At 53.2% G+C, this 25013-nt stretch overlaps 1 protein-coding gene across 2 annotated transcripts; it reads right to left on the bottom strand.

The window, feature by feature from the left end:
* Nucleotides 1-1955: 1955 nt before the first annotated feature.
* OTUD3 (OTU deubiquitinase 3) lies at nt 1956-24743 on the bottom strand. Of its 2 annotated transcripts, XM_045859279.1 has the most exons (9): nt 24391-24743; nt 17434-17582; nt 13276-13388; nt 10571-10693; nt 9861-9992; nt 9305-9401; nt 7953-8137; nt 7758-7844; nt 6681-6817 (listed from the first exon to the last, which is right to left on the bottom strand). In XM_045859279.1, the coding sequence occupies exons 1-8, from the start codon at nt 24612-24614 to the stop codon at nt 7767-7769; spliced, it is 1101 nt and encodes a 366-aa protein (XP_045715235.1). In that variant the 5' UTR covers nt 24615-24743; the 3' UTR covers nt 6681-6817; nt 7758-7766. The 2 variants fall into 2 exon arrangements, with proteins under 2 accessions (XP_045715234.1, XP_045715235.1); XM_045859278.1 differs by lacking the exon at nt 7758-7844 and having other exon boundaries at nt 1956-6817.
* Nucleotides 24744-25013: the final 270 nt, after the last annotated feature.

The following is a 25013-nucleotide window of genomic DNA, read 5'->3' as shown; positions in this document are numbered from 1 at the left end:
CCTGGAAGCCTCCCCGTGCAGGGGCTGCTCATCTCCGTGGTCAAGCCCACGTGGGTAAGGCGGGTCTCCACTGCCCCCTTTTCCACGGTGCCTCTCCACCTGGAGCAGGCTCCACCTCCTCCGAACTGCTGAGCCGCGTGTTCATACCCGTTATTTGGGTTCCTGTTCTGGCTTCCTCTACGGTGGAGGCAGAGGGCCCTGGGTTCAAATCTATGACCTTGGATGAGTTATTTATTCCCTCGTGTGTCATATGGGGACAGAACCATCCGCCTACAGGGTGGTTTAAAGGTTTAAATGAGACAACTTATTCCAAGTTGCTGGAGCGTTATAGAAGTCCCATCTAGACTAGGCCACTTATTTTTGTCTTCCTTTTTGTACCCACGGTAAATTGTACTAAAAGAAATCTGTCCCATCGAACCCATGGACACATAGTTGGAATTATCTCAGGGAAGTGGCGTCATACGTATGGCAAATGTTATGCTGATTTATTTGAAGAGCCCCTTGTCTCACTACTCTGAGTGCTCACTCCTCTTAAGTGGACACGTTTGAAAACCATTACCCTTCCGTGCCCTGAGCTGATGTCCCCGAGAGGCAGAGGCAGGACCGGCTGGGGAGAGCGCGCAGCCTTTTTCCTGGAGGGCGTCTGCCTGTGCCGTGCGCCAAGGTCAAAAGGCACACACGGACCAGCGGCTGACTCGGAGACGCAGCCAGGGCGGACTGAGCACGTCTGACCTCGGCAGGGTGAGCGTTGTCTCCCAGCAGCACAAGGCCCGAGACCGGCGTTCCGTAGTCCAGTCTCTCTCTGAACCAACCGCATGTCCGCGTGTTCTCAGCCCCGCCCCACACACCTGGGACGGCCCGCTCCAGGGTTCCGCTTGTGCTGGTCGTTCCATCCAGAATGCCTCAGCTTCCCACTTCCACGTCCCGCCTCCCCTCCCACGCCCCGTCTCCCCTCCCACGCCCAATCCCGCCGCTTCCACCCCAAGGCTTCCTTGAGCTCCCTCTGAGCCCACAGTCCTCCCTGCAGTACCTTCTTTGGGGGCCTCGTGTTCTCCCCGCTTCCACTCACTCCGGGACTGGACGCTGTTGAGGCCCACCCCGGACTCATGCCCAGAAAAAAGGACCCCCAGGTAGTGCAGGTTCGGTAAACGTGGGTGGGGGGAGTTCCTGGATGGCCGGGCGAACTGAATAAAAAGGGACTCTCGAGACACTGAAGCCCCTCGACCACAGGGAGACGCGGACGAGCTTCTCGGAAGTGGGAAATCTGGCCTCCTGCTGAGCCAGCGTCGGTGAAGTGGCAGGACCGGTCCTCGCCCCATACAACCAGAGAAGGGCTCGGGGTCTGCCTCACCACGCTCCCAGGGCGCCCCGGCCAGAGCCATCCTGGAGCAGGGTGTTTTGTGATGTTTTACTCGTGCCTCAAGGCGCACCGAGGACAAAATCAGGAGTGGGAGTCTCGAGTTGCAAAGCCAAGGCAAGGCCCGGTGAAACCCATCTTGACCTCAGAGTGACCGGACCCCTGGTGCGGGCTGGGCCACTCCCCCCCCGCCAGGGCTTCTAGCTGAGTCACCGCTGTCCCTGTGTGTCAGGCGGAGTGCGCCCCCTCCGAGGATGGGGTCCAACTCTCCGAGTTCCAAAAAGGCCCACGGGGGCGGCCACGGAGAGCTGTGTCCGACTCCTCTGCTCGCAACGGTCAGAGGCTCTCTTAGACCTCGAGCAGGAACCCCGAGTGTCCAGCCCTCCGGCCGGCTCTGTCAGTGTGCACTCGCCTGCACCGACACTCCCACCGCCGGTTCAGCTCAGCGAGACCCTGAACGCCCGTGCAGGCGCTGAGACAGCACTCCGTGAGGACACACCTCCCGCGCCAGGTCTCCAAAGAGGACGCTCAGCAGGAGGCGCTCGCAGACTCCTGTGCTCCAACAGCGAGTGACGGAGAGACACAAACAACGTGCACCTTTGTCTTTAAACTAGAATTTATTGGTATGCAATAAACTTTCCATAGATAAAGTGGCACATCTTTGCAGCTTCTATTGCACCAAGTATTGAAGATTGAAAACACAATAAAAGGAACATTTGGTTTTGAAAACACTGCAAATAGCCAAGTACAGTACTTTGGTAGATAAAAAGTGAAACGGCTCGGACTAACACAGTCTGTGGAAAGAGACGAACAGCCTAGAGGGCATGGACTTGGACACCGGACGACGGTCCCGTTTCTCCGGTTGAGCTCCAGGGATAAGGCAAGGCTTGCTGGGTCTGCGGGTCGTGACCCCACGGAGGTCTGACACTTACCTCCAGACTGAAGCTAGAACAAGCATAGTGCAACGAGAAGAGAGAAGGTTCCTGAGCCTGCGAGGCCCGTGCTCCCCACAGACATGCACGCCCTCCTCCTCGAGGGGGCCTGACGCCCCCGCACGTCTGCCTCAGGAAGAGGAACACGGAGGTTTGAGGTCCTGGCTCTTTTCTTCTCCCTGAGCGCAGTGCTGGTGGAAGATGCTAGAAGGGCAGCATCCAAGGAAACGAACGAGGAGAGGGGGAAGGTGTGAGGAGCCCCACACCAGTGCTCCTCAAGTTCTGGTCGAGGGACCCGCCAGGCCCAGGCCTGGGACTGAGCTCACGTGCTGGCCGTGGACGGCTGGCCGCAGCGACCGGCTGGCCGCAGACGTGCAGAGGGCTGAGGCCGGGCCCAGTTGTTCTGTCCAGAGGTCAAGGCTTCCCCGACCGCCGGCCCGGTGAGCCGGTCTGCACGCTGGGGGTGTCCTGCTCAAACACAGTCACTGCACGGAAGCCGTGCTTTCACCGAAGTGCAGTCTTTCCTGGTACCTCCCTCTCCTCCGGTTCCCCTGCAAGGGTGTTACCAAGCGGTCTCACGAGGGGAGAGAGGGAGACTCTAGAAAGCAACCCCTCAGGGAAAACGGTTCAGAGCCTAAGGGTTTCCAGGGGTTCCACCTGGGGACAGAGCCCCAAGCCGGGCTCCCGCGCTGCGCAAGAGCTGAGACTGGTGCTCTGTGACTGGTGCTCGCTGTCTCCGAGTCACACCTTCCACTCCCCCTCCGAGAGGAGACGGTGGGAGACTTGCTCCGATTTAAATATGCCATCTGGATCTCCAACTCAACGTCAGCCGAAAAACACAATCCACTCGAGACTCGGGAAAACACACCTGGAAACAGCGCCACGCCCCAGTCCCCTGGAACCGAGGTCGGGAGGCCCGGGTTTCAGCCACGCTGGTTCTGAAAGCTGAGACGGCCGGACAGCGTCCGGAGAATGAGGAACAGAAAGGCCGCGCCGGGCCCTGAGCCTGAGGGTCTGCCACAGAGGCCTGAGGTACTAACAGAGGCACCGAGCTGTGCGCCGCCCGGGGTGGGGGCCAGAGAGGCCACAGCCGTGAGGGCCGCAGCCTCGCAGCCCCCTCCCCACCCGCCCCCAGGCCCCGCGGCCGGCATGACCCCGCCAGCCCTGACGGGGAGTCCGGTTTCCTTTCGCCGACCGAACGTCCGAGCTGCACACTGCGCGGAGGTAAACTGATCGCACTCTGTGTCCACCCAGAAAAACCCGGGCAGAGTCTCGAGTTTCTCCGAACGAGAGAAACTGCACGTGGACGACAGGGACCCGCCCGAGTGCGGTCCGATGCCCAAGTCCGTCTGACCCCCATGTTTCCCGTGTGAGCAGCTCTCCCCGGGTGCGTGGTCCACCCCCGCCCGCCCCCACCGTACCGTTCCACGCTGCGAGAGCTCCCCGGGGAAACGGGGCATGTTACACCACCCACGCAAAGGCTCTCCGGGGCCCAGCGCTAGGTGCTCCACGAGGGAGATCCCCCTTTGCAAGGCCTCAGATCCGAAACGGGTTTGGAAGTGTCTTCAGAGCTTAAAAAAGAAACTACAGACGACCTCAGCCAACACTCAAGATTCTCCTTTCTGCCCCAATTCCTCAACCAGTGCTGAAGGCACATGTTCGTGCCAGTGAAAAACTGAATGCGCACGCACATTCTCTCTCTCTAATACCTCCTGGTGGCACCGGTATCGCCTACAAGCTGCGGTTCTCTGTTCTTTTAATAATACACCTACCTCTCCAGTACAAAGCTGTTGCCACTACAATCTTTTCTTGTTCTTTTAAAAAAAAAACTTTTTTTATTCATAAAACCTTCATGTACAGTTTCCAGGACTACTGAGCAGCTCTGGATGGCCGCCCCACCCTGCTGCTGGCCCCACCCTGCTGCTGGCGGCACTGAAGGCCGCCGCGAAGCCCCACGTGGCAGCCGAGACGGGACAGCGGGCAGGAGAGACCCGCCCCCTCACGGGAGCGCACGCACGAGGCTCTCCCGCGGACTAGTTGCCGACAGCGGCCGTGCGGGGCTGAACTCAGCCTCCCCGTCGGCAGCCCGTGAAGCGATTTTCAAGTGACTATGAAGGCAACTAAGTCACAGACTCCACCCACCTCCTTCTTCAGGGAAACCGAGAAGGTGAAGTCCACATTCAAACCCTCAGCCAAAGGCATCACTGCAGCTGGGTGTACACGTCCCCACCCCGATGGTTAACGTGCTCAACACGGCCCGGGCACAGCCGGGAAGCCACAGAACAGCAATAAGAGAACCTTACTGGAGCCATCGGGTTAGTTGTTAAAACCACTGCTCTCTTACCCCAGAAATGCTGGAGCCTGTTATCAGAATTAGGTACTTCATAAATAAATGTGCCCCATATTCTTTATCAACTTTTTAGCAGCTTCTACAACTCCTAAACCCCGCTAGGGCCCAAGGCCACCTTCACTAACAAAGTAAAGAAAGCGATTCTACCACTTCTGACAAGGAGTCTCCCTTAAGCTATTTCTGACTCCGAATTCTCCGGGATTCCTGGCGCACAGTCTTGGTCTTCTGGGGGAATCTGGTCTCCACGTTCCCCACCCCCGTGGAAACAGGGAGGCGGGGGGACCCTTCACTTGTCTGCGTGGAGCCCTGGTGCCCCTCAGATTCAGGGCTCTGCTGGCCGCATGGAAAGAACGCCGTGCGGTCTCTCCACCTGGCGACAGTGAGTGCGTCGTGCCAGAACATGCCCAGACTACCACATCCGGGGACCAACTCCTAGAGGCAACTGACGCTCCAACCCCAAAAAGTCACCAAAGGAAAAAAAGCAAAAAATTAAAACTCGTCATTAAACCGAAGAAAGCAAACTGCCTACCAGCAGACCACCAGGTGAACCCGGCCAGCCCGGACACGGCACGCCGCGCCACCAACGCCTGCCCACAGGCCCCCTCGCCTCAGCTCCGACACCCCAGATGGCGGAGGCAACCCTTCACCTTTTCATTGGCATGTCTTTCCCGTCTAAGTACCGGGTCCCCCAAAGGTAAAGACTATGCAAGACTGGCCACGTCAGACACTCCAGTCTCCAGGGTCACGTCCACCTACCCCAGTCTCAGGAACGACAGGCCGCCACTGCCCCGGTCTCTGCTGCCGTGGAACCGCGGCGCCCCCTGCAGCGCTCCGCGGGGCACGGCCTCTGCCCTGCTGGTCCCCCGACTCACCGACACTGTGTGGTGGGCGCTCGGGAGCTCCCCCACATCAGGATCCCAGACAGGGCTTGAACAGAAATAAAGGCAGCATTTTGTGGTTCATTTTCACAACACACACAAAAATTTAGCAACAGGTCAAGTTACCTTTTATTTCTCTGAAGGCAACTACGTCTAGAAAAGTGGGGAAGAAAATAGTTACAATGTGAAGACGAACAACCTCAGACATTCTTCCAGACATTCTCCCCGACATTCTCCCCTACAAAACCGGGTAACTCTTGAGCCTCTTCCCAGGCAAACACTCAAGAGCAGCCTCGATTTCCCCTGCTGAGCTCTCACGCTGCCAGAGCCCCAAACGCGCGCGTCCAAACCCAAGTACCGAAGTCTCAACAACATGCCGCCTCTCCCGCAGGGCCCGGGCCTCTGGCAGTCGGGCGCGTGACTCACACGGCTGCGGTGGGAACGGCAGCCGCACCTGTGCCCCGTCTGCAACGGCAGCAGAGTCAGGGAGGACGGACACCTGGTTTGAGTCCCGCTCGGACTGCAGACCACACCCCCGCTCCCAGAACTTGGGGAAAGCAGAGCACACACCCTGAAGTATTTTCTGATCAACGTGAGTTAAAATTAAGTCTAGCCACGTTCCTGAGTTGGAGATCGCTTACAGACTAGCCTGTATATTAATATATCTGATCAAAACTGAAAGAGAAACAAAGGAACCTTGTCATTCTGAGTTTCCGGCAATCCATCTAAACTACTTCATGAACTATTACAGCAAAAGTCCCCCCCAAGGCTTAGGGAAAGATCCCGGGCCGCTGAACTCTGACTCCAGCATTTCAGAACAAGTGGAGTCACACCCACAAGGCTTCTCCTGACCCAGCGATCCGCCCTGAAGCTCAGCACGTCCGTCACAGAACACGAACGAACGGCTTCCCCGGACTCCCGCTGAACCACACACATCGCCAACGAACCCCGAACGAGACGGCCCCGAGCACGGACACCAACCCCGGGCACGCTCCAGGCTCCCGGTGCTTCTGCGGGCTGTCGCCAGGGACCAGGGACGGCCTCCCCGGGGAGCCCGGTGCCCTGCACACACGCACGGCGCCTTCCATGACCTCCCCCAACACCCGGCCGGCCGGGTGAGTCAGATGTTGAGCGCGGCAAAGGTCTTCACCAAGGTGACCTGCGCGTTGGCCTCCGCCTCGCTCCGGTTATTATTGTCCCTGTGGCCGCCCCTGCTCTCCAGGGCTTTGTGACGGTGCCTCTCCTCCTGTCGCTTCTTCTTCTCCAGGCGCTGCTGCTCTCTCCGCTGCCGGCTGCTGACCTGCAAGACAAGGCCTCGGGTGAGGCGCCCGCTCCCCGACTCAGGCTGCACCTGCTGGGGGCATGGGGCTGATGGAGGTACAGAGCACAGGCCACCTCCCATCAAGACCAGGACAGAGAACCCCCCCTGCCCCCCGCAACAGAGCAAACTGACGTGGTTTCCATTACTGCTCAAATTTCCATTTAAATGTACACCCCATCCCCTTGTGAGCTAGCAAACAAAATCAGCTCCACTCTCCTCACAAACCAATTCAAAATGACCCCAGAAACACCAGCCCGAGGCCAGCAAGAGGCAGCCCTCCACTGTGCCAGAGGCCCAGGCGAGTGACGCTCCCGACTGCAGACCCCCCAGCATGTCTGCTCCGCCCGTGGCTCTTCACGTCAGGCTGCACTGTGGGCTCGGGCCTTCCTGGCGGGCGTCTTTCAAACGGCGTCTGTCACAAACTACTCATAGGCATGGGGGGTGGCGAGGGGGCTGCACAACCTTTCTGGGAAGCACTTGACAATTTACCAAAAAGCCTTTTAAAAAAAAATTAAATATCCATGCCCTTTAACCTATCAAGTCTTCTCCTGGGACTTTAGCCAAGAAAGTAATGCAAAATACAGATTCACACAAATAAATGCTGCAGGTGTTCACCACCGCACACGACATCTATTTAAAAATGGGCCTGCACAGCCCTGGCGGGGCGGCTCTCGGGCGGGAGCACCGTCCCCTGCACCAAAGGGCTGAAGGTTTGATCCCCAGCTGGGGCGCATACGGGAGGCAACTGATCGATGTTTCTCTCACACGTGTTTCTCCCCCCTTTCTCCTTTCCTGCCTCTCTAAAATCTCTTCTTTAAAAATGGGGTTTTACAGCGTGAATTAACATGGAAAGCAGCCGTGCCCACAGGAACGCCGGGTGGGAAAGGCGGGTGTGCACGCCCACAAAGTGCAGCTTCACCTCCGGTCGTCACCGCGTGCACCGCACAGGAGAGGGGCCTTCGTTCTGCTTCCTCCGTCCCTTACGCACTCCCCGTATTTCCTGCCACTTCATAAACCAGAAGGAAAGTATGCACTAAGACGAGCCCCAAGTTCCCACCGCTGCCACTGAATTACAGCGGCCCACCGCCCGCCCTTGCAACCCCACCTTCCGTACCTTTGGGAGCTGGTTTTTATTTGCTCTGTTCTCTTCGCTAGGGCCAGCCCGCGCCTTATTGTTGTCAGTCCTGCCTTCATTTAAGCCCTGGTTTCCAAAGATCCTGGTGCCACTGCCACCCTCCTCCCATAAAGGACCACTCTGCTTCGGCGCTCGGCCACTGGGCTCAAGGCTCTCCTCTGCATCTTCCAAAGAAAGGTATTTTATTAAAATTGAGAACCAAAAATATATAGTTACACAGATTGATTCCTATTAAGTGACTCCAAAATTACCTGGGCCCCTAGTTCAATATCATCTGGAGAGCAAGTTTCCTTGAGGTAAATTCTAACATCCAAATCAGTACAGCAGGGAACATAGGGAAAAAATATTGGCAAACTTTGGAAATTTGTAAGTAACCTGTTGGCCAGCCTCATCATCAGCTTCCTATAAGCAGAGTGTTTCGTTTCATTAGATAAACCAGTTTTTAACATGAATATTTAGGGGGTAATCTTTCATTTGCACCCCAAAGCCAGAAAAAGAAACAGGATCTAAAGCTCTGCTACAGTACAGCAGCCACAGCTACATGAGACTATTCAAAGTTAAATGAAACTTAAACTGTGGTGCCTCAGCCTCACGGAGCCACCCGCCCCGGACTCGGCACACCAGGTGGCACAGACACCGGACGGGGCTGCTCTCCAGTCACGGAGGCCAGGCCGTCGCTGCCCCTGAGACGGCCCAGCACATGGATCGAGTGGGTGGCAGCACGCCCCGTCCCACAGAAAACCGCAGCACCAGGAACGGCACCTGCCACACGGTGTCTGGCAGTAAGTATCGGAATCACTTTCGATGGATGACTCAAGAAAACTGTTCAGACATCACATCCTCCTTCCTCCCTCCCTCTGTGCCACAAAATTAAACCCAGTTCAAGTAAAAATAATTCTGGATTATTACCAGTGGACAGATGCTAGTCATCTAAATATTTCCACTGGAACAACAGGGTATTTTTCTCCCCATCCAATTTTAGTTATCTTTTTTTATTTTATGAAGAAATTTTATTTCTAAAAGGATAAAGTCTCCCCTGACACTCTCTACCCCTCTAAAATGGGGTCCGGCAGCCCTTCCCCGGCACCCTGGGTCCGCACCTCCGCAGGGCGACACTGTGCCAGTCACGCATCGGTCTCCATCACTGCCCCGCTCTCCCGGAGGCGGGGCCAGAACCAGGGGAGGAGCCTGCACAGACAGTGCTCATCAACAGTTGCTAAATGCATACACAAAAGGACAGTACAACTACTTCCTGTGACTTGATTAAAAACAAATATTTGGAAAATCACCAATACATTTTGAAAGCTTATAAATATCAATCATGGACTTACTATTTCTTTTCCCCTGGTTCATCTGAAGCATGGCAATTATTGCAGATTCAATATTGTAATTTTCAGCTTCCAGGTTCTGGACTATCAAATTAAAATCCTATCCAAGAAACAAAGAAACACTTAAAGACTCTGGAAATACTCTTCTACCTCTCTCTACTGCCATAATTTGATAAACAAAATGATGTAACAGTGAGAATTTAGACAAAGTTTCAAGACTTTTTCCATTTAGAAAATGTTGGTGTTCAATAAAGTTGGTCACATGAATAACAGGTTAATATAAATAAATACCCTTTATAAAATGCTTTTACTTGTACAAACATCAGAAAAAAACCCACATGCCCCCTTGGGATTTTGAGCAGTACTGGGTCAAGTCTACAAACGAGAGAGTAACGAATCAACAGCGCTCATTGGGCTGTATCACACGACCCCAGCACATGACAAGTGTCACGGGCCGGTCCCGGCCACGGGGTGCGGGCACGCTGCTGCAGAACGGGCAGGGGACCAGGCACGGCAATGCCGGCGTGGGGGCCGGGCGCTGCGGGGCGGAGATACTAACTGAGCAGCCGGTGGCGCTGCAGACTTTCTGGACAGCGTCCTCCACTTCGTCCTGCAGGTCGTCTTCGAAGTCGACCCCCTTTGTCTTGATCTTTTCTCTTTTATTTGATTCATCTTGATGAAGTATCTGAAACTAAAAGAAATATTAGGAGTAATCATCATGGAACTCTTGCAAACTATGTTCAAATTCTTCAACTAAGGAAGACACTCTAATCTCAAAAACATTGAAATATATAGGAAAAAGATTCCAGAAACAATCTTAAGAGCTATGAGTAGGCTAAATTTCATCCATGCACTGAGATTTCAGTCCACAGCAGAAGTATTAAAGAGAGCAGCCCAAGATATGGATCACTGTCCGGTAAGAATGGCATAAGAGCCCTGGCTGGTGTGACTCGGTGGACTGAGTGCCAGCCTGCGAACCAAAGGGTCGCTGGTTCGATTCCCTGTCAGGGCACATGCCTGGGTTGTGGGCCAGGTCCCCAGTAGGGGGCACATGAGAGGCAACCACACGTTGTTTCTCTCCTCTTTCTCCCTCCTGTCCCTTCTAAAAATAAATAAATAAAATCTGAAAACAAGTCCACAGATTGTTACAGTCAAGTGCCCATAAAAACATCGCTGGTTTCTAGCTCCGGGCTCCCAGCTCTCCGCCCGGCTCCTTCGGAGCTGAGACTCGGAGCTGAGACTACAGAAGCAAACAGAGGCCTCCCTCACATCCGTCTGGAGATGGGCAGGAGCTTCGGAGTTGTCGTTGATCCTCCGGACGCTGTCGTAGTGCTCTCCGTACCGATATGCAATGTGCAGCTCCCGCACGTTGCTCTTATCCGTGCCACGAATCTGGAAGCGAGAGCAGGGGACGCCACTGAGAATCTGGAGGGCGGCAGCCCCCGGAGGGAAAAACCACCTGGACGGCCCAGGGAGCCCAGTCGACAGGCTCTGTGTGAAACGACTGGGAATGAGCGGGTGCGTCCAGAGCGGTTCTGACTCCTCTTTCTCCCACCCGTGCACGTGCGTGTCCATGTGCTTGGTGTGGAAGCACGAGGAAATAAGTCCATGTGAAAACGCACATTTGAAACCCGGGGCAGAGTTCAGAGGTTAAACAGGCGTCAGCCCCTGGGCACTAGCACCTCCCTCAGGGCGGAGGCCCTTGGGGGCGGGGCAGAGGGGGGAGGCCCACAGGCGAGTGCAGACTTGCTTCAGCCCCACTTCCTGCGTCACACGTGTCCACATGGCTCCCAGGGGCACACGCTCCGTCCGTACCCACAGAAAGTACACAGGCTTCCATGTCTCTATTGCTGCATGAGCCCGCCTGTTACTAATGCGAGAGTTCTTACCCACGACAGTAGCAACCAAAGCGGTTTCAATTCCTAAATTTCGTAAGATGTGTCACTGGGGTGGGGGGAAGATGGGGGAGATCCAGTGAATAGTTCCATTATACAGCAAACATATTTATTTTAAAACACATACTTTCAATATTTAGCAATCCATGAAAAAGAGCACTATAAAAATGTATTTGAAAAAATTCTAACTATGCAGAATTATTTTCTACAACTACTTGCATAATTGAGGAGCAAACATAAAGTTATGCTGTCGAAGGCAGAAGCAGCAGGCTACGGTCACTCAGATGACACTGAGTGTGCTTCCCTGCAAGAATAGGGTCATTCTGCTAGATAATCAAATGATTCTGATGGCTTCTGCTTCCCAGCAGTGATTTAACGACACAGAGCTGGGGCGGTGAGGAAGGCGACAGCGTTCTTGGCCTGAAGACCGCCCTCGCAGAGAGCATCGCACCACAGGTGACGCTCCCCCCCACCCCCCGGCGTCGGTGTGCCCAGCGACACCGCCCGGAGAACACACCCCCACAGTGCCCTCCCTGTAAAATTCCTCACCGGCCCATTGAGTGTCTCATTATCTTGCTGTCATTTTGTCTTAAAAGGACATTAGGCCAGACACCAGGGCTGTCTACTACCATTAAGGTGACATTCTGGAGGGCCAGACTGTGAGAGACAAGTCAGACTGGGGACTGCCACGCCGGGGACATGCGGGGGGACAGGGGCTGCCACAGGGCACGTGGAGACGACTGGGGGTTAATGGGAAAGCTTTACACGTTGACAGGGACAGCGGTGGTTACATGACTGTATTTGCCCCAAAAAATACACGCCCGAGAAGGATTAATTTTCCAATATGTTAATTGTATCTCTATAAACTCACCTTTATTCTTAATAAGCAAAGGTTGTGGATAAACAACTTACACGGGAAAATACGAGCTGATGGTACATGAAAACAGTGAGCCAAAGGCCACCGCTGCCTGTGTCATGGTGACACACAGGGACACACGAGTGTGTGCCCACACACACAAGGACATGTCTAGGTGTGCGCAGGTGTGTTTGAAGGGTGTATAAAAACACCGCGATACCAATCTTCCCAGTTACGTATGACTGTCTGCACAGCTGAGAGTGTGTGTGAGTGACGGGGATACACACTACAATGTCAACGGTAACCATCTCCAGGGAATGTGACTCTGGGTGAATTTTATTTGCCTTTATTGGCTTTTCTGAATTTTCAAATTTTTCTATAATTCTTATATTTCAACTTAACTAAAAAAAAAAAGTGAGGCGTGGAGGGGGAGGACTGGCAGAGCCGCATGCCCAGCCTGCAGGAGCGGGGCTGCAAGGTGCAGGCAGCACTCTGAACGTAAGGAGGAAGAGCGCGGGCGGTAGCCTGTACACGCCGTCCCCCAGCCCTCGGCCTTCCATACCGAATGCCGGGTTTGAAAGAGGGAGGTCAGGGCAATTCAGGGTCCCAAAGCGCTGCGCACCCGGGGAGTAAAGGGAAACCACACGGCTCAGCGCCGTGCTCTGCCGTCCAACCGCACACGGGAGGCCTGCTGTGAAACCTCATCTGCTGCGGATGAACCGCGGGAGCCACACACACAGGCAAGCTGACCAGAGAAACGGAACTTGACATCCTAGGCCGTGAAATCAGAACGTCCTGTTTAGCGATGGTTACTAGGGTAAATTTGGTCTGTTCCCCTCCACCTAAAAAACACAAACATATGCGGGACTAGGCATACGTCAAACTACACTTCTGTGCACTGATCCTTTGTTACCACTTAGACATTTTACAGAATTATCGACAGTATTTCTACATTAGGCTCCCTGCCCCGAAACTACCCAATTAACTGAACATTGAATAATGTTCTGGCATTTAAAGGTTTCTGAATTATATACTCCAGACTGCATCTGAACTTGGCACAGGGTAACCCCAAACCACCTCAAGCTTCCGGGGTCTCTGGTCAGGCTCACAGTCCAGGCTACCCTACACGGTACAATAGCAACAGCCACGCCCCACCACTCAGGACACCCCCAAAGCAACTTATGAAGAAGGGCTTAAGATGAACTCTTGAATTGGTGACCTACCTGCCACAGTGGGGCGTTAAGTTGATGAATCACCACATTCAACTGATGATTTCTTGCAAAGGCCACAATTGCATCATTGCCAGCGAATGTACCAGGCTTTGCCAAACTGGCCACTGCATGGAAGCAGGAGAGAAAACTGAAGTCTTTGTAATAAGAAAACCCAAATGCAAGCATGCTTCAGCGCTCATTCAGCTCCACACGGTGAGAAACAAGGGCGTGCTTCGAAAAGGCCCGCCGGCTCTGTCCGGGTCTGGGGTCTGGGTGCCTGAACAGTGTGCAGACTGCTACTCGAGAGCGCACCGATCATTCATAAAAAAGGATTCGTTTACTTATTCCTTCAATACGTATTTGCTGAACGCTTCCTATAAGCCTATCTCTACAAAAGACACAGGAAATGTAACAATAGTGACTGTAATAGTTTGCACTAATGAATGCACATTATGTATTGAGCACGGCTTTCCTCCTCATGGATTAGCACTTTTAATCCTCAAAACGACACCCCAGAGGCATTATCGTGCACCCCATTTTACAGATGAGGAAACCGAGGCACGGAGTAATCTGTAACTGTGCCCGAGCTCACAGAGCCAGTGCACGGCAGAGCTGAGATTACAGCCCGGGCCGCCTGACTCCAAGAGCCTGGCTTCTGGCCGCGCTGTTTCACAGCCCGTCACAGTGGGCCCTGGAGAAGGTCACCATCGGTGGGGGGCGAACAAGAAAACAGGCCCTGTGGCTGTGTGAGTGCTACAGGGAAGGGATGCAGGTAAAGAATCTGGCCTTGCCCAAAGAAAGGTCTGACCTTTGTCCCTGGCCCCTGGGAGATAACCTCTGAACCCTTCAGGTTTCCCAAGTGACAGGAAGGTCTGTGCTATTTGCAGTGGGCTCCTCGCCTCTGACCACATGACATCAGCCAGACCTGGAAACCAGGGAACTAGGCAATCGGTCAATAACGCCCCCACAGTGAAACGGGACACCAAAGTTCGGGGGAGCTTCGGGGCTGACAGTTGTCTGCATCACGCACAGGTTCCAGGAGGACAGTGCATCCTGAGGACAACAGAAGCTTCATGTCTGGAACCTTCCAGACTCTGCCCTTTGGCTAAATTTGACTTATAACCTTGCCGTGTAATAAACTGTAACTGTGAGTATAAGACCCTTCAGTAAATTCTGTGAGCCCTTGTAGCAAATCATCGGACCCGAGAGTGGTTCCAGGAAACCCCACGCTTGCAGACCCAGGTCGGGGTCGTATGCCAGTGAGGCAGAGTGGGGGGAGGTCAGGTGTTACCAGAGATGCTTCTCGGCTTAGACAGCTAAGCTAATTCCCAAGTGACAGGTGGAAGACAGAGACACAGAAGGGAAATGATGTTCCAGGCAGAGACGAGATGGAGAGAGAGGAGAGAGGCAGGCAGGTCCGAGTCTGCAGGAACTCACCATGCTAAGAGAGCAGGGTGGGAGATGAGGGGAGAGAAATAAGAAAATCACGGCTCCCAAAGTGCTCAGGAGTTTGGACTTTACCCTGAAGTCAAGGGGCTGCAGACAGGGGAGAGATGTACTAGACATACACACAGGTCAGTACTCTGCTGCTAAAAGCAAACTGAATGGGTCAATGGACAATGAGACTATTCGAGAGAGCGCTGAACAGATCTAGGCAAACAACCACATGACCACAGAGGCCTGATCTCCTGAGGAGCCAGCAGGAGAGGAAAGAATACGGGGACAGACATGACAGGACTCGATGAATGACCGGGATAGGGAGAGACGGAGAGGAGGCGTCTGCGCACCTGCACAGCTGGAGAAAAGGCACTGCCGATTCTCCAAAGCCACCGTCTGAAGGAAAATAATCCTAAAAGATACAGAAAGATGCGAGGGTAACCAGGTCCCGAAAAGTTAAGTGAGCCATTCATCTATTCACTCAACAAGTATCTTCTGAGTGCCTCCAGCCCCCGCCCTCAAGAATCTCAGAGGAACAAGGCTGACGGACATCCGAAACCCAAAACTATGACACGAGTGACACCGCAGTAAGTCTGGTCTTCAGGCGACACGCAAACAGCACGTGCAGACCTCCGAGGCCCCTCCCTCGCCGCACGGCAGCCAGAGCTCCCTCTCACTCGGAGGCTCCAACTCCTCGTGAAGCGCCAGACAATGATCAGGGACGCGCCGTGACATTTCGAGAAAAGTTTTCCCACTGATACCTAGAGGGACTCACCCTGGACCCAAGTTCCTTGCCCTGTCACACCCCAAAATCTACCAAATGACCTTCACTGAGGATGTTGCAAGTGGAATTTCAAGTCACACACTAAAAACTCTCTTCATCCAAACTATTTTAATTGGATCAATGACACAATTCACTTTCTGCAGCTAAACTACACACCTCGCCCCACAGACCCACATTTAGCCTGTGGGCCGTGGACCACCCGGGAAACCGTGCTGTGTGCCAGGCGAAGGGCGATCCAGGGAGCAGGGCCATCAGCTCAGTGACTGGCAGCACGGACCCACGGGGTGTCTGGATGCTGTGCCCCTTTCACTGCTGGTGCCCAGGGAATGAGTCCGTCCCCTGTGAGTTGCAAATCACTGACAGCTGCCCTCTCCACAGCGAACAGCACAGCCCCCAGGCCACTCCCCAGATGGAATGAATCTTCACAGTCACCTCTGCCTCCCCCTCTCCCGTCCCTCTGCCTCCAGCGAGCCCTGTCAGTCAAACTGCCAGCGGTGTCCTGGTCTGGACCCCTGTCCTCACCCCCAGCAGCTGCCTTGGGGGAGACGCTCTTCCTCGTTCATCCGGCCAGTGCGGAGAGCCTCCCGACTCCTCGCCCTCCCCAGCCCCTCTCCCCATTCCTCCCTGACATGGTCCCCCGAGGAGTGCTCTGGAGCCCAGGAAATACTGTCTCTTCCCGGGTAAGACACAGAGCAGACTGAGTCCCATGATGGAAACATTACTGTAAAACATAAATATATCAGCACCCAGCATAGTACATCCTCAGTAAACACCTGTCAAATTAAAGTTTAAAAGCTCATACGCATTTTCTTGCTAGATATGTGCCTACCAAGGCATCAATTAAAATCACTAAAGATTTGCCCCCAAATAGAACAGGATGTGTTTGGGGTTTTGGTGAGAAATTAAAATAACTTTATTGATTTTTCTGATTATAGAAGTAATACATGATCATTTAAAATCAGGAAATTCTACAGCCCTGGCCAGGCAGCGCAGGTGATGAGAGCACCATCCCAACACACCCAGGCTGTGGGTTCCGTCTCCGGTCAGGGCGCAGACAGGGACCAACCAGCGAATGAGTAAGTAAGGGGAAAAACAAATCAAACTCTCTCTCTCTCTCTCTCTCTCTCGCTCTGCACCCCCCCTCCATCTGTCTCCCTCCCCTCCTATAATCAAAACATAAACATTTAAAAAGTTAAAAAAATGAAATCAGAAGAATCTACAGACACTAATTTAAAATACACATAGACCCATCATCCCCAGATGGCTAACAGTGAAGAACTTATTTTAATTATCTCACTCAATTTAATCTTCCCCAAAGAAGCCTGTAACAGGTGCTATTATTATCTCCCCTTTAGAGGAGTTTAAAGAGAGTAAGTAGGCTTCTGAAATAAGTGGAGTCAAGGATAAACAACCATAAAATGTTTGTCTTTCCAGAATTTTTCTAGTGTGTATATCTTTTAAAAATAGGACCAATCTGCCCTGGCTGGTATAGCTCAGTGGATTGAGCGGGGGCTGCAAACCAGGCATCGCAGGTTCAATTCCTAGTCAGGGCACATGCCTGGGTTGCAGGCCATGGCCCCCAGCAACTGCACATTGATGTTTCTCTCTCTCTCTCTCTCTCTCTCCCCCCCCGCCCCTTCCCTCTCTAAAATAAATAAATAAATAAATAAAAATCTTTAAAAGAAAAAAATAGGACCAATCTACGCACACTACTTTATAGCCTGCATCCCCCAAGTCCATTCACATCATCATCTTTATGAAGGGCGTTCCCATCAAAACCTGCTGGATCCCAACGGCCCGGCATGCGGCCCACCACAGAGCCGACGAGCATGTGCCGAATACACGCCGTCGTTCAGGTAACCAGACCCCCGGCTGGGAGGTGGGGAGGCCGGTGGATTTGGTTACCGGCGCGTTCCTCCCGGAGGATCCGGTGTCCCGCGCGAACCTACCATGTTTCTCAAAGGGGACGTCGTCCTCCACAAAGGGCTCGAAGTCGGCCCGCTGCTTCACCATGTAGTCCACCGTCTCCTGCCGGTGCTTGAGGTGGTTGCGCGAGTGGCCCTCCAACTGATCGCCGAGCGCTCGGAACAGGCAATTGCTGTCAAAACAAAAACGCTGGTCAAAACCTGTCAAAACTTAATTCAGCGCGCCGAAACCAACGCTGGCTCACGCTAGGCCGCCGGTGCACATCTTTCGCAAGGAGGAAAGAGGCAGCCTCAGCTGACGCTCCCTGATCCTCCCCAGACCTGCGGGGAGAGCGCGGGGCAGGTGTCCAACGACAGTGCCTGCGCAGCAAGTGACAAACCAGGACGCTTTCCCCCCTTAGCGGCGGGCTGACGGAGGAAAGGCATCCAACATCCTGGGCCTCAGCTGCTTCGACAGGCGGGGCGGTGATACACGCACTGGGGTCAGGACGCTGCAGGCCACTTCTCAAGGGCTCTGACTCCCAGACGCTCCTCCAAAGTGGTGAGTCACGTCTACGGCCTCTCTCCTGACACGCGTTTCACTACGGAGGCCCAGCTAACTCACGGGTCACCTAGCAGACAGTGTCCGCAAGATGGTAACCTGGCAAGCTCCCAACACAAACAACTGAACTCAGCGTCCTGCTCCGGCCCTAAGAACATGGGGCACTCGGACGAGGTGTGGTGGGTCGCACCGGCCGCGGAGGTCTCCCACCTCCCCGGGTCCTCCCCTCTCGCCCACGGGCCCCACTGCTGCTGCCACTCCTGCCCAGTGAAAACTCTGAACATGATTTTCATTTTGTGTCACTTCCCAAATGAAAATGCTGCTAATAAACTTTAAGAGTTATCATTACTTTCAAACCCCTAGAAGACTTCTACAATAAAGTTCCAAAGTATAGCACAAACACGGACCCAAGAGACACAGAGCCCGAAAAAGACACACACAGCCCGGCATCCTCAGAGCCAAGGAAACAAGCCGTTCTGAAGCCAAACAGTGGCCCAGTTTCACACCAAACTGTCCGCTCTTCCAAACGGAAACCTGTGATACTCTCATTCCAAAACATAAACGTATCACTTCCAGAAGGACTTCAGGCGTAAACGCACAGGAGAAAGAGGCTGTTTTTGTTTTTTCACCTTTCAACTCAGAAAAATGAATTTTCAACAGAAAGTTCTAGAGGCAGGAACCTCTTCAACTGTTTAAGGATTTATACTATTTTTTTTGCAAGGGGGCGAGGAAAAATGTAAAGATGACAGATTGTATAAACCAGAAACCAAGAAGCTTTGCATCAGCCGGAGGCGGAGCCTGGAGCACAGCAGCCCCACAGCGGAGCGAGGAGTCTCCCGCTCAAGTCCAACAACGGCGGTCTCCTCTCCACCACAGGGGAACAGATAAGGAACAGCGCATTCTCAAGTTTAAGCTTTCCTCTCAAACTTTTCTTAAACCTTTAAGCATCTGCCACCGCTAGGTCTATTCTTTAATCTAGCTTAAGAGGTGTAATTTAGCCCAAAATTATCTTTACTTATTTTTACATTTAATATATCCAAAGTCATGGTATTATTCTACAGAAAGGAACATGCTTTCTTAGAACTTTTAGGAACATGGGCAAATGTTCTCCATTTAAGCCAAAAAAGCGGGTATGAAACTACACTGCGTGAGCTCCAGCAGGCTCACCTGCACACCACACACAGACGTGAGCAAAGAAAGAACACCAAAACCACCGCCTAAACTCCTCCCCCCGAGTGTCGGGCACTGCTGTGCACACTCCACCTGCAGTAAGTGTGCTCAGCCCTCACAACTCTGAGCCGGGCACTATTACTATCCCCCCCCGCCCCAACTGGCAACTCGCTCAAGGTCACGTAACTAGGAGGTGGTGGACCCAGGATGCAAACCCAGGCACCAAAATGTCAGCCGTAGTTACTTTGAGGTAGCAGAATTAGAAGTAAAGGTTAAAGTAGATCATTAACACTTTCTATATTTACCAAACTTTCCTGAGCTCGCTAAAAATAATCGAAATGAAAAATCCAGAGAGACAAATCCCCTTTTTCTGACAGTGGCCAGCCCGGGTCCCCTGAGGGAGCCCAGCGCACCCGGACACGCGTGAGAACACGGCGATCACTGCCCAGAGGAGCCCCAGGGCACCCCGCTGTTTCCTGAGGGCACGCCCTCACCCATCACACACCGCGGGGCTCCTCAACCCCCGCACTACTGACGCTTGGGGGTAATTCTTGTTGCGGGGGGGGGGGGTTGTCCTGTTAACTGTGGAATGTTCAGGAGCATCCTTGGCCTCTGCCAACCAGATACCAGTAGCACCGCCACCACCTCCCTCCCCGCCAGCTGTGACAACCACCAAAAATGTCCCCAGACATTGCCAATGTTCCCCAGGGGAGCAGAGTCATCCCACCTTGAGAACCACAGTGCTACTGGGACATATGTAAGGGTCATGCATTTGCACCCACAAAACCAACCAATCACAGAGCAGCAGGTGCGAGTTTTGCGGGCTCCACCATTTGGTGTGAGCCGCTACTGTAAGAAAACCTCAGAGGCTTCTGGGCTGCAGTAATCCTAGTCCACATGCACAAAAAGGGGGTTGGTGGGGGCAGGATCTGTTCTCTTCTTCGAGGTCAGACTACAGCTAGAGGACTGGGTACCATTCTGGTTACTGCATTGTGAGAGAGAAATGTTCAGATGGAATGATACGGGTTTTTTAAAGAATTTATTTTTTGAGCGGGGGAGAGAGGGAGAGAAACACTGATTGGTTACCTCACACACACACACACCCCCAACCAGGGACCTGGTCCACAACCCAGGCATGTGCTGTGACCAGGAATCGAACTGGAGACCATTCAGTTCACAGGCTGGCGCTCAGTCCACTGAGCCACTCCAGCCAGGGCGAAATGATACGGTTTTAAAGTGCATAACTGCAAGAACATAAAGGGCTACTGATGTTCAGATGAAAGATATGTTATACTTGTACAATAATATAAAACTAGAACACTGGAGCTACAGAGACACAGATTTTAGTAAACAAAAGGAAATTTTATAGCTCTGTGGACGCAGACTATATAGACTCTGAATCTCATAAATTTCTGCTGGCCACCCTGAAGAATTCTGTACACCTGCACTGCACAACGTGGTAGCCACGGCCCCGTGTGACTGACTACTCAGCACGTGGCACGTGGTCCATCCAAACTGAGGTGTGCTGTGAGTGTTAAGTGCTGGACTTTGGTCTTTTTTAAATGTAAAATTTTACATTAAAAATTTTTATATTGATTATATGTTGAAATACTTTATAGAATGGCTTAAAACACACATTAAAATAGTTTCACCTGTTTCCCTGTAGTTTTTTAATGTGGCTACTGAAAAGATTTTAAATTACGTACATGGCTTCCACTGAATCTCTGTTGGGCAGCGCTGCCCTCCGTCACTGATCCTCAGGGTGTGGTCCCTGACCAGCGACATCAGCACCCCCCGAGTGCCCGTCTGGAACGGAAATTCTGGAGCTGCCCCAGGCCTGTTGAATCAGCCTGGGGCTGGGACCCAGACATCTAGTCACTCTGAGTGTTGTAGCTGGCCCTCCAGGTAACTCTGCTGCACGCTAACGTTTGAGAAACGCTAGCCTAAAATCTAAACTCTAATAAATCAGTGGTTTTCGATGATGGCTGCACATAAAAATCACCTCTGGACCTTTTAGAAGATTATCAATAAGCAGGCTGCCCTGCCTGAGATTCCGGTGTGGCTGGTCTAGGGCAGAGCCCAGGCGCTGCATTGCTGCCCAAGGTCCCCCCAGGTGACTCTACTGCGTCGCCAGGGTTGAAAACCACCGACCGTGCTAGACACAGACACAGGGCTGCTGTGCGGACGATGCAGGTAACTAACGGGCAGGATGGTGTGTGAATGCCCTTCCATCACTGAGACCCTACAATGACAGAAACAACATAAAAAATAAGATGACTTTTTTTGAGACAGAGCTAAGTGGCTAAAATTAGTGATTCCTTAATGTTTTAATTTTAGAACACTCTCATTAGTTGTGTAATTTAGGGGTACGTGGAGTAAATACAACTGGATATAGTTCATAGGATGCTAATGATGCTTGTACTGCCTAATGCAATTAGAGATTCTTTTTGCATATAGTCAATGATGATTTAAGGACAACATCAAGGTTAAAATATTTCTTTCTTGTTTTGAAATTGAATCCAATTTAATGGGTCCACTTTCTAGACAACGTAACAAATAGGAAAATGGCCCATGATGCATTACAAAGCCCTATAAATAGCTTCCTGGTTAATCTTTGCAAAACCGACTCAACTCATGGAAACATCGGACTCAGAGGACACCAGCTAATTTCTCCCCAAGCACCCGGAGGCCCCAGAGCGCTACAAGGGCCGCACCACCTGCAACGGATATGCGCTCATAGCAAGACGCTCTCTCAGGCTTCTCCACGTTGTAATCAGACCAGAATGGGAAGAAGGAAGAGTGAAGACTGTCAATTATTTTTTGTATTACTGTAACTTTATATCTCCCCAGAGAGCACTCAATAAATATTACTAAAAGAATGTGCTGGCTCCTGCCGGCCCACCACATGCACAGGAGACGCCCTCCACAGCAGTGACCGGGCCCGTCCCCACACAGCCGAGAGCGCTGTGGCACTAAGGGGGGCTGAGCCACGGTCCACCTCATGGAAACCGCAGGGGGAGTGGGCTAGCTTCGTGGAGCCCACACACGAGGCATTATCGTTTTACCTAACACTGTCCGAAGAACAAAGGCCTGGGAAGGGAGAAACACGAGCACTCCAGCCAAGCTGACTGTGGCCTCTACGGCCTCACTGCCCCCCGACTTCTAACACGCACCCTACACCATGTACAACGTGTAGGCTGCTAAAAATAATGTGCTCTGGTGCCTCACATGTGTCACCCCCCGCCCTGGAACGTCCTCCTGGCATGTTCCCCTGTGACCCGGCCTGCACAGGACCCCTCTGAGAGGCCCCAAGCACAGTGTCCGTTCGAGGAGAACCCGCTGAATGAATGAGAAGGCCGCGCTGACCACTTCGGGGAGCATCGGCCGTGTCCTCCTCCGTAGCGCTGCTGTAATCAAGCACTGTTGAGAATACATCAGACCTCATTTATTTATGTAATCCATGCTCAAAGTGCGGCCCAGTGTGGGGGTCTGCAGCTCTGAGCCCCCGTCAGGGCATCCACGAATTCAGCATTGAGATGGCACTTCTCTCTGTCACGCTCACTGTCCCACAAGCGTGCGGTGTTCTGCAGAAGCCACCTGATAGACGGGCCGTCGCTCTGAGCCAATGCAACGTGTTTGTGTAGTCTTGCTTTGAATCTTTCTCTTTTCCTTTCTGAGATAGCAAATATTGCTAGCTATAACCCACATACACAGAAGCTCTTTGGGATCCCCAATAATTTTTAAGAGTGTAAAGGGGTCCTAAGACTACAATGTTTGAGACCCACTCTCAAACATTTCTGATTAGACTAGGAACTCGGTATCTTAGTCTTCAGTGTAGCCCCAGCTCCTTGCTTAACCAACACCTGCTCAGCTAACTACAGGAGAGCACTCTTCGTGTGGTGGGTGGGGAGGTATCACCCCCAGTCTCCCAGAGCACAGGAACGCTCCCTCCAGATCTTGCAACTCCCCGTGGTGTGATTCCTGCTCATAAGCAGCCTTCTGTTGAGTATTTCCATTTCCTGGGCACCCTAACACTGAGAACACCATACCCAGCACAGCAGACACAACCCTAACGCTGAGAACATTGTACCAGAACAGCAGACACAAGCAGTCCAAGCCTGTGCGAGGAACAGCCCCACCCCAACTCCACTACGAAGTATTCAACTGGTGCTCTGATTTACATAGCAGTGTCTTGTACTTTTGAGTTTGCTTAAAATAAGGCCCTGAAAAGTTAATTTAAAACTTTATATCCAAACAACATCAAAGTACTACATGAAAAGCAAGATCCAACAAAGCAAGTCTTTGACTGCAAGGACTCCACTAAGGAAATGCCCCTTTGAGAGGCCCTGGTGAGGGTCTAGCTGGCCTCCCTCTATGATATTTCTATTTTTCATTCATTCAACAAAAATGCACCGAATGCCTCTATGTACTCAGCTGTGCTAAGGTGGTGGTGAATAAAATATAATCAAACTCCAAATCCAGTTAGTTTACAGCACTGAGCACATGTAGGAAAGATGGGGAAGGAAAATCAGCCAGTTCCTAGCGGTCCTGATTAATAACTGTTCTCCTCCCTCCTCCCCTCCCCTCCCCCTTCCATCCAGGCTCCTGTTTCCACATCCCCTTTCCCGAATCCGTTTCTCCTTCCTTTCTCCCACTCTCTCCCTCCCACCCATTTATTCATCCCTAAAAAGGCTGGACCTAGATTCCATTCCAAACCCCAAGGAAGCTTGGGTAAGCACCTCTGCTTACAGTGGAGGCCCATGGGAATAAGTAGAGAAGTTGCCTTCAGCCAAAAACAGGCTTTCACAGACCTAATTTCCCAAAAGGGGGCAGGAGGACCCAAATGTAAGGGTTCACAGGAGGCAAAGTGTTATGCCAAGTGAGGCCTACACCTCTATGACCGTCATTTTGTCCGCTTTACGTGCGGTCCCGCTCTTCAAGGGACTGGCTGCATCTCACCCCTGCAGGACTCAGCTTAAATGTCACCTTTCAAAGAGGTATTCCTGCACACCGAACTGAAGAGCACCTGCGCCGGTATTCTCTCTCCGGTAACGACTGGAGTGGGGAGGCAGAATGTGAGATTACTCGAGCGTCGCCTGGGAGGGGCCTCGCCGTCTCGCCCGCCACTGGACCCCCAGTCCTGGGGAGCGGGTGGGGAGCGGCTGGCTCTCAGGGCCGCCGAAATGAGTGGGCGGGCGACGGTCGCCTAGCCCGGCGCGTCCCCGGGCGCCGCCCCCCCCCCACCCTCAGCTCTCCCGGGCCCGCCTCACCCGTCCCCCGGCACCTCCCGCAGCTTCAGCCCCAGGGCCTGCAGCTGGTTAGCGAAGCTCACGAACTCCTCCTCGCAGCCGCCGCCGCCGCCGCCGGACTCAGGCCGGTTCCGCCGCTCCTTGGCCAGGGCCCGGCGGGCCGCCCGCTCGTCCCGCTTGCGCTCGGCCTCGGCTTTCCGGCCGCCGCTGCCCGGCCGGCTCTTCGCCGCCTGCTTTCGGGACATGGCCTTGGCCCCGCGGCCCGCAGCAGCGGGAGGAAGAGCCGCAGGACCGCGGGGCGGCCACTGTGGTGCACAGAACGGGAAGCGCAGCGGCCGAAGGAGCCCAGCGACGGCGACGCGGTCGTCACGGCTGCGCCGACGCCAGGCACTCTGGTCACGTGGCAGAACCCCGCCCCCTCCGCGGTGCTTGATGATCATAGAGATCTCTCCTGGGCGGGCTAGACAGGCACGCATCTTTGTTTGCGCTGCTCTTCCCCCTAGCGGTGGGTAGTACTCCAAATGAGGAGCCCGGGCGTTCTGGGAGCATAGCAGGAAAAAGATAAGCCGGGGTGGGATGAGAGCTGCGGCAAAAGCGAGGAAAGAATGGAAACTAAAAATTTTAACTCTAGCTGTGAGCGTATA

The sequence above is a fragment of the Phyllostomus hastatus genome, unplaced genomic scaffold (assembly GCF_019186645.2).
Source record: "Phyllostomus hastatus isolate PE091 unplaced genomic scaffold, TTU_PhHast_1.1 phas_scaffold_182, whole genome shotgun sequence".
Lineage (NCBI taxonomy): Eukaryota > Metazoa > Chordata > Mammalia > Chiroptera > Phyllostomidae > Phyllostomus > Phyllostomus hastatus.
This window is presented reverse-complemented; position numbering and strand designations above follow the sequence as displayed.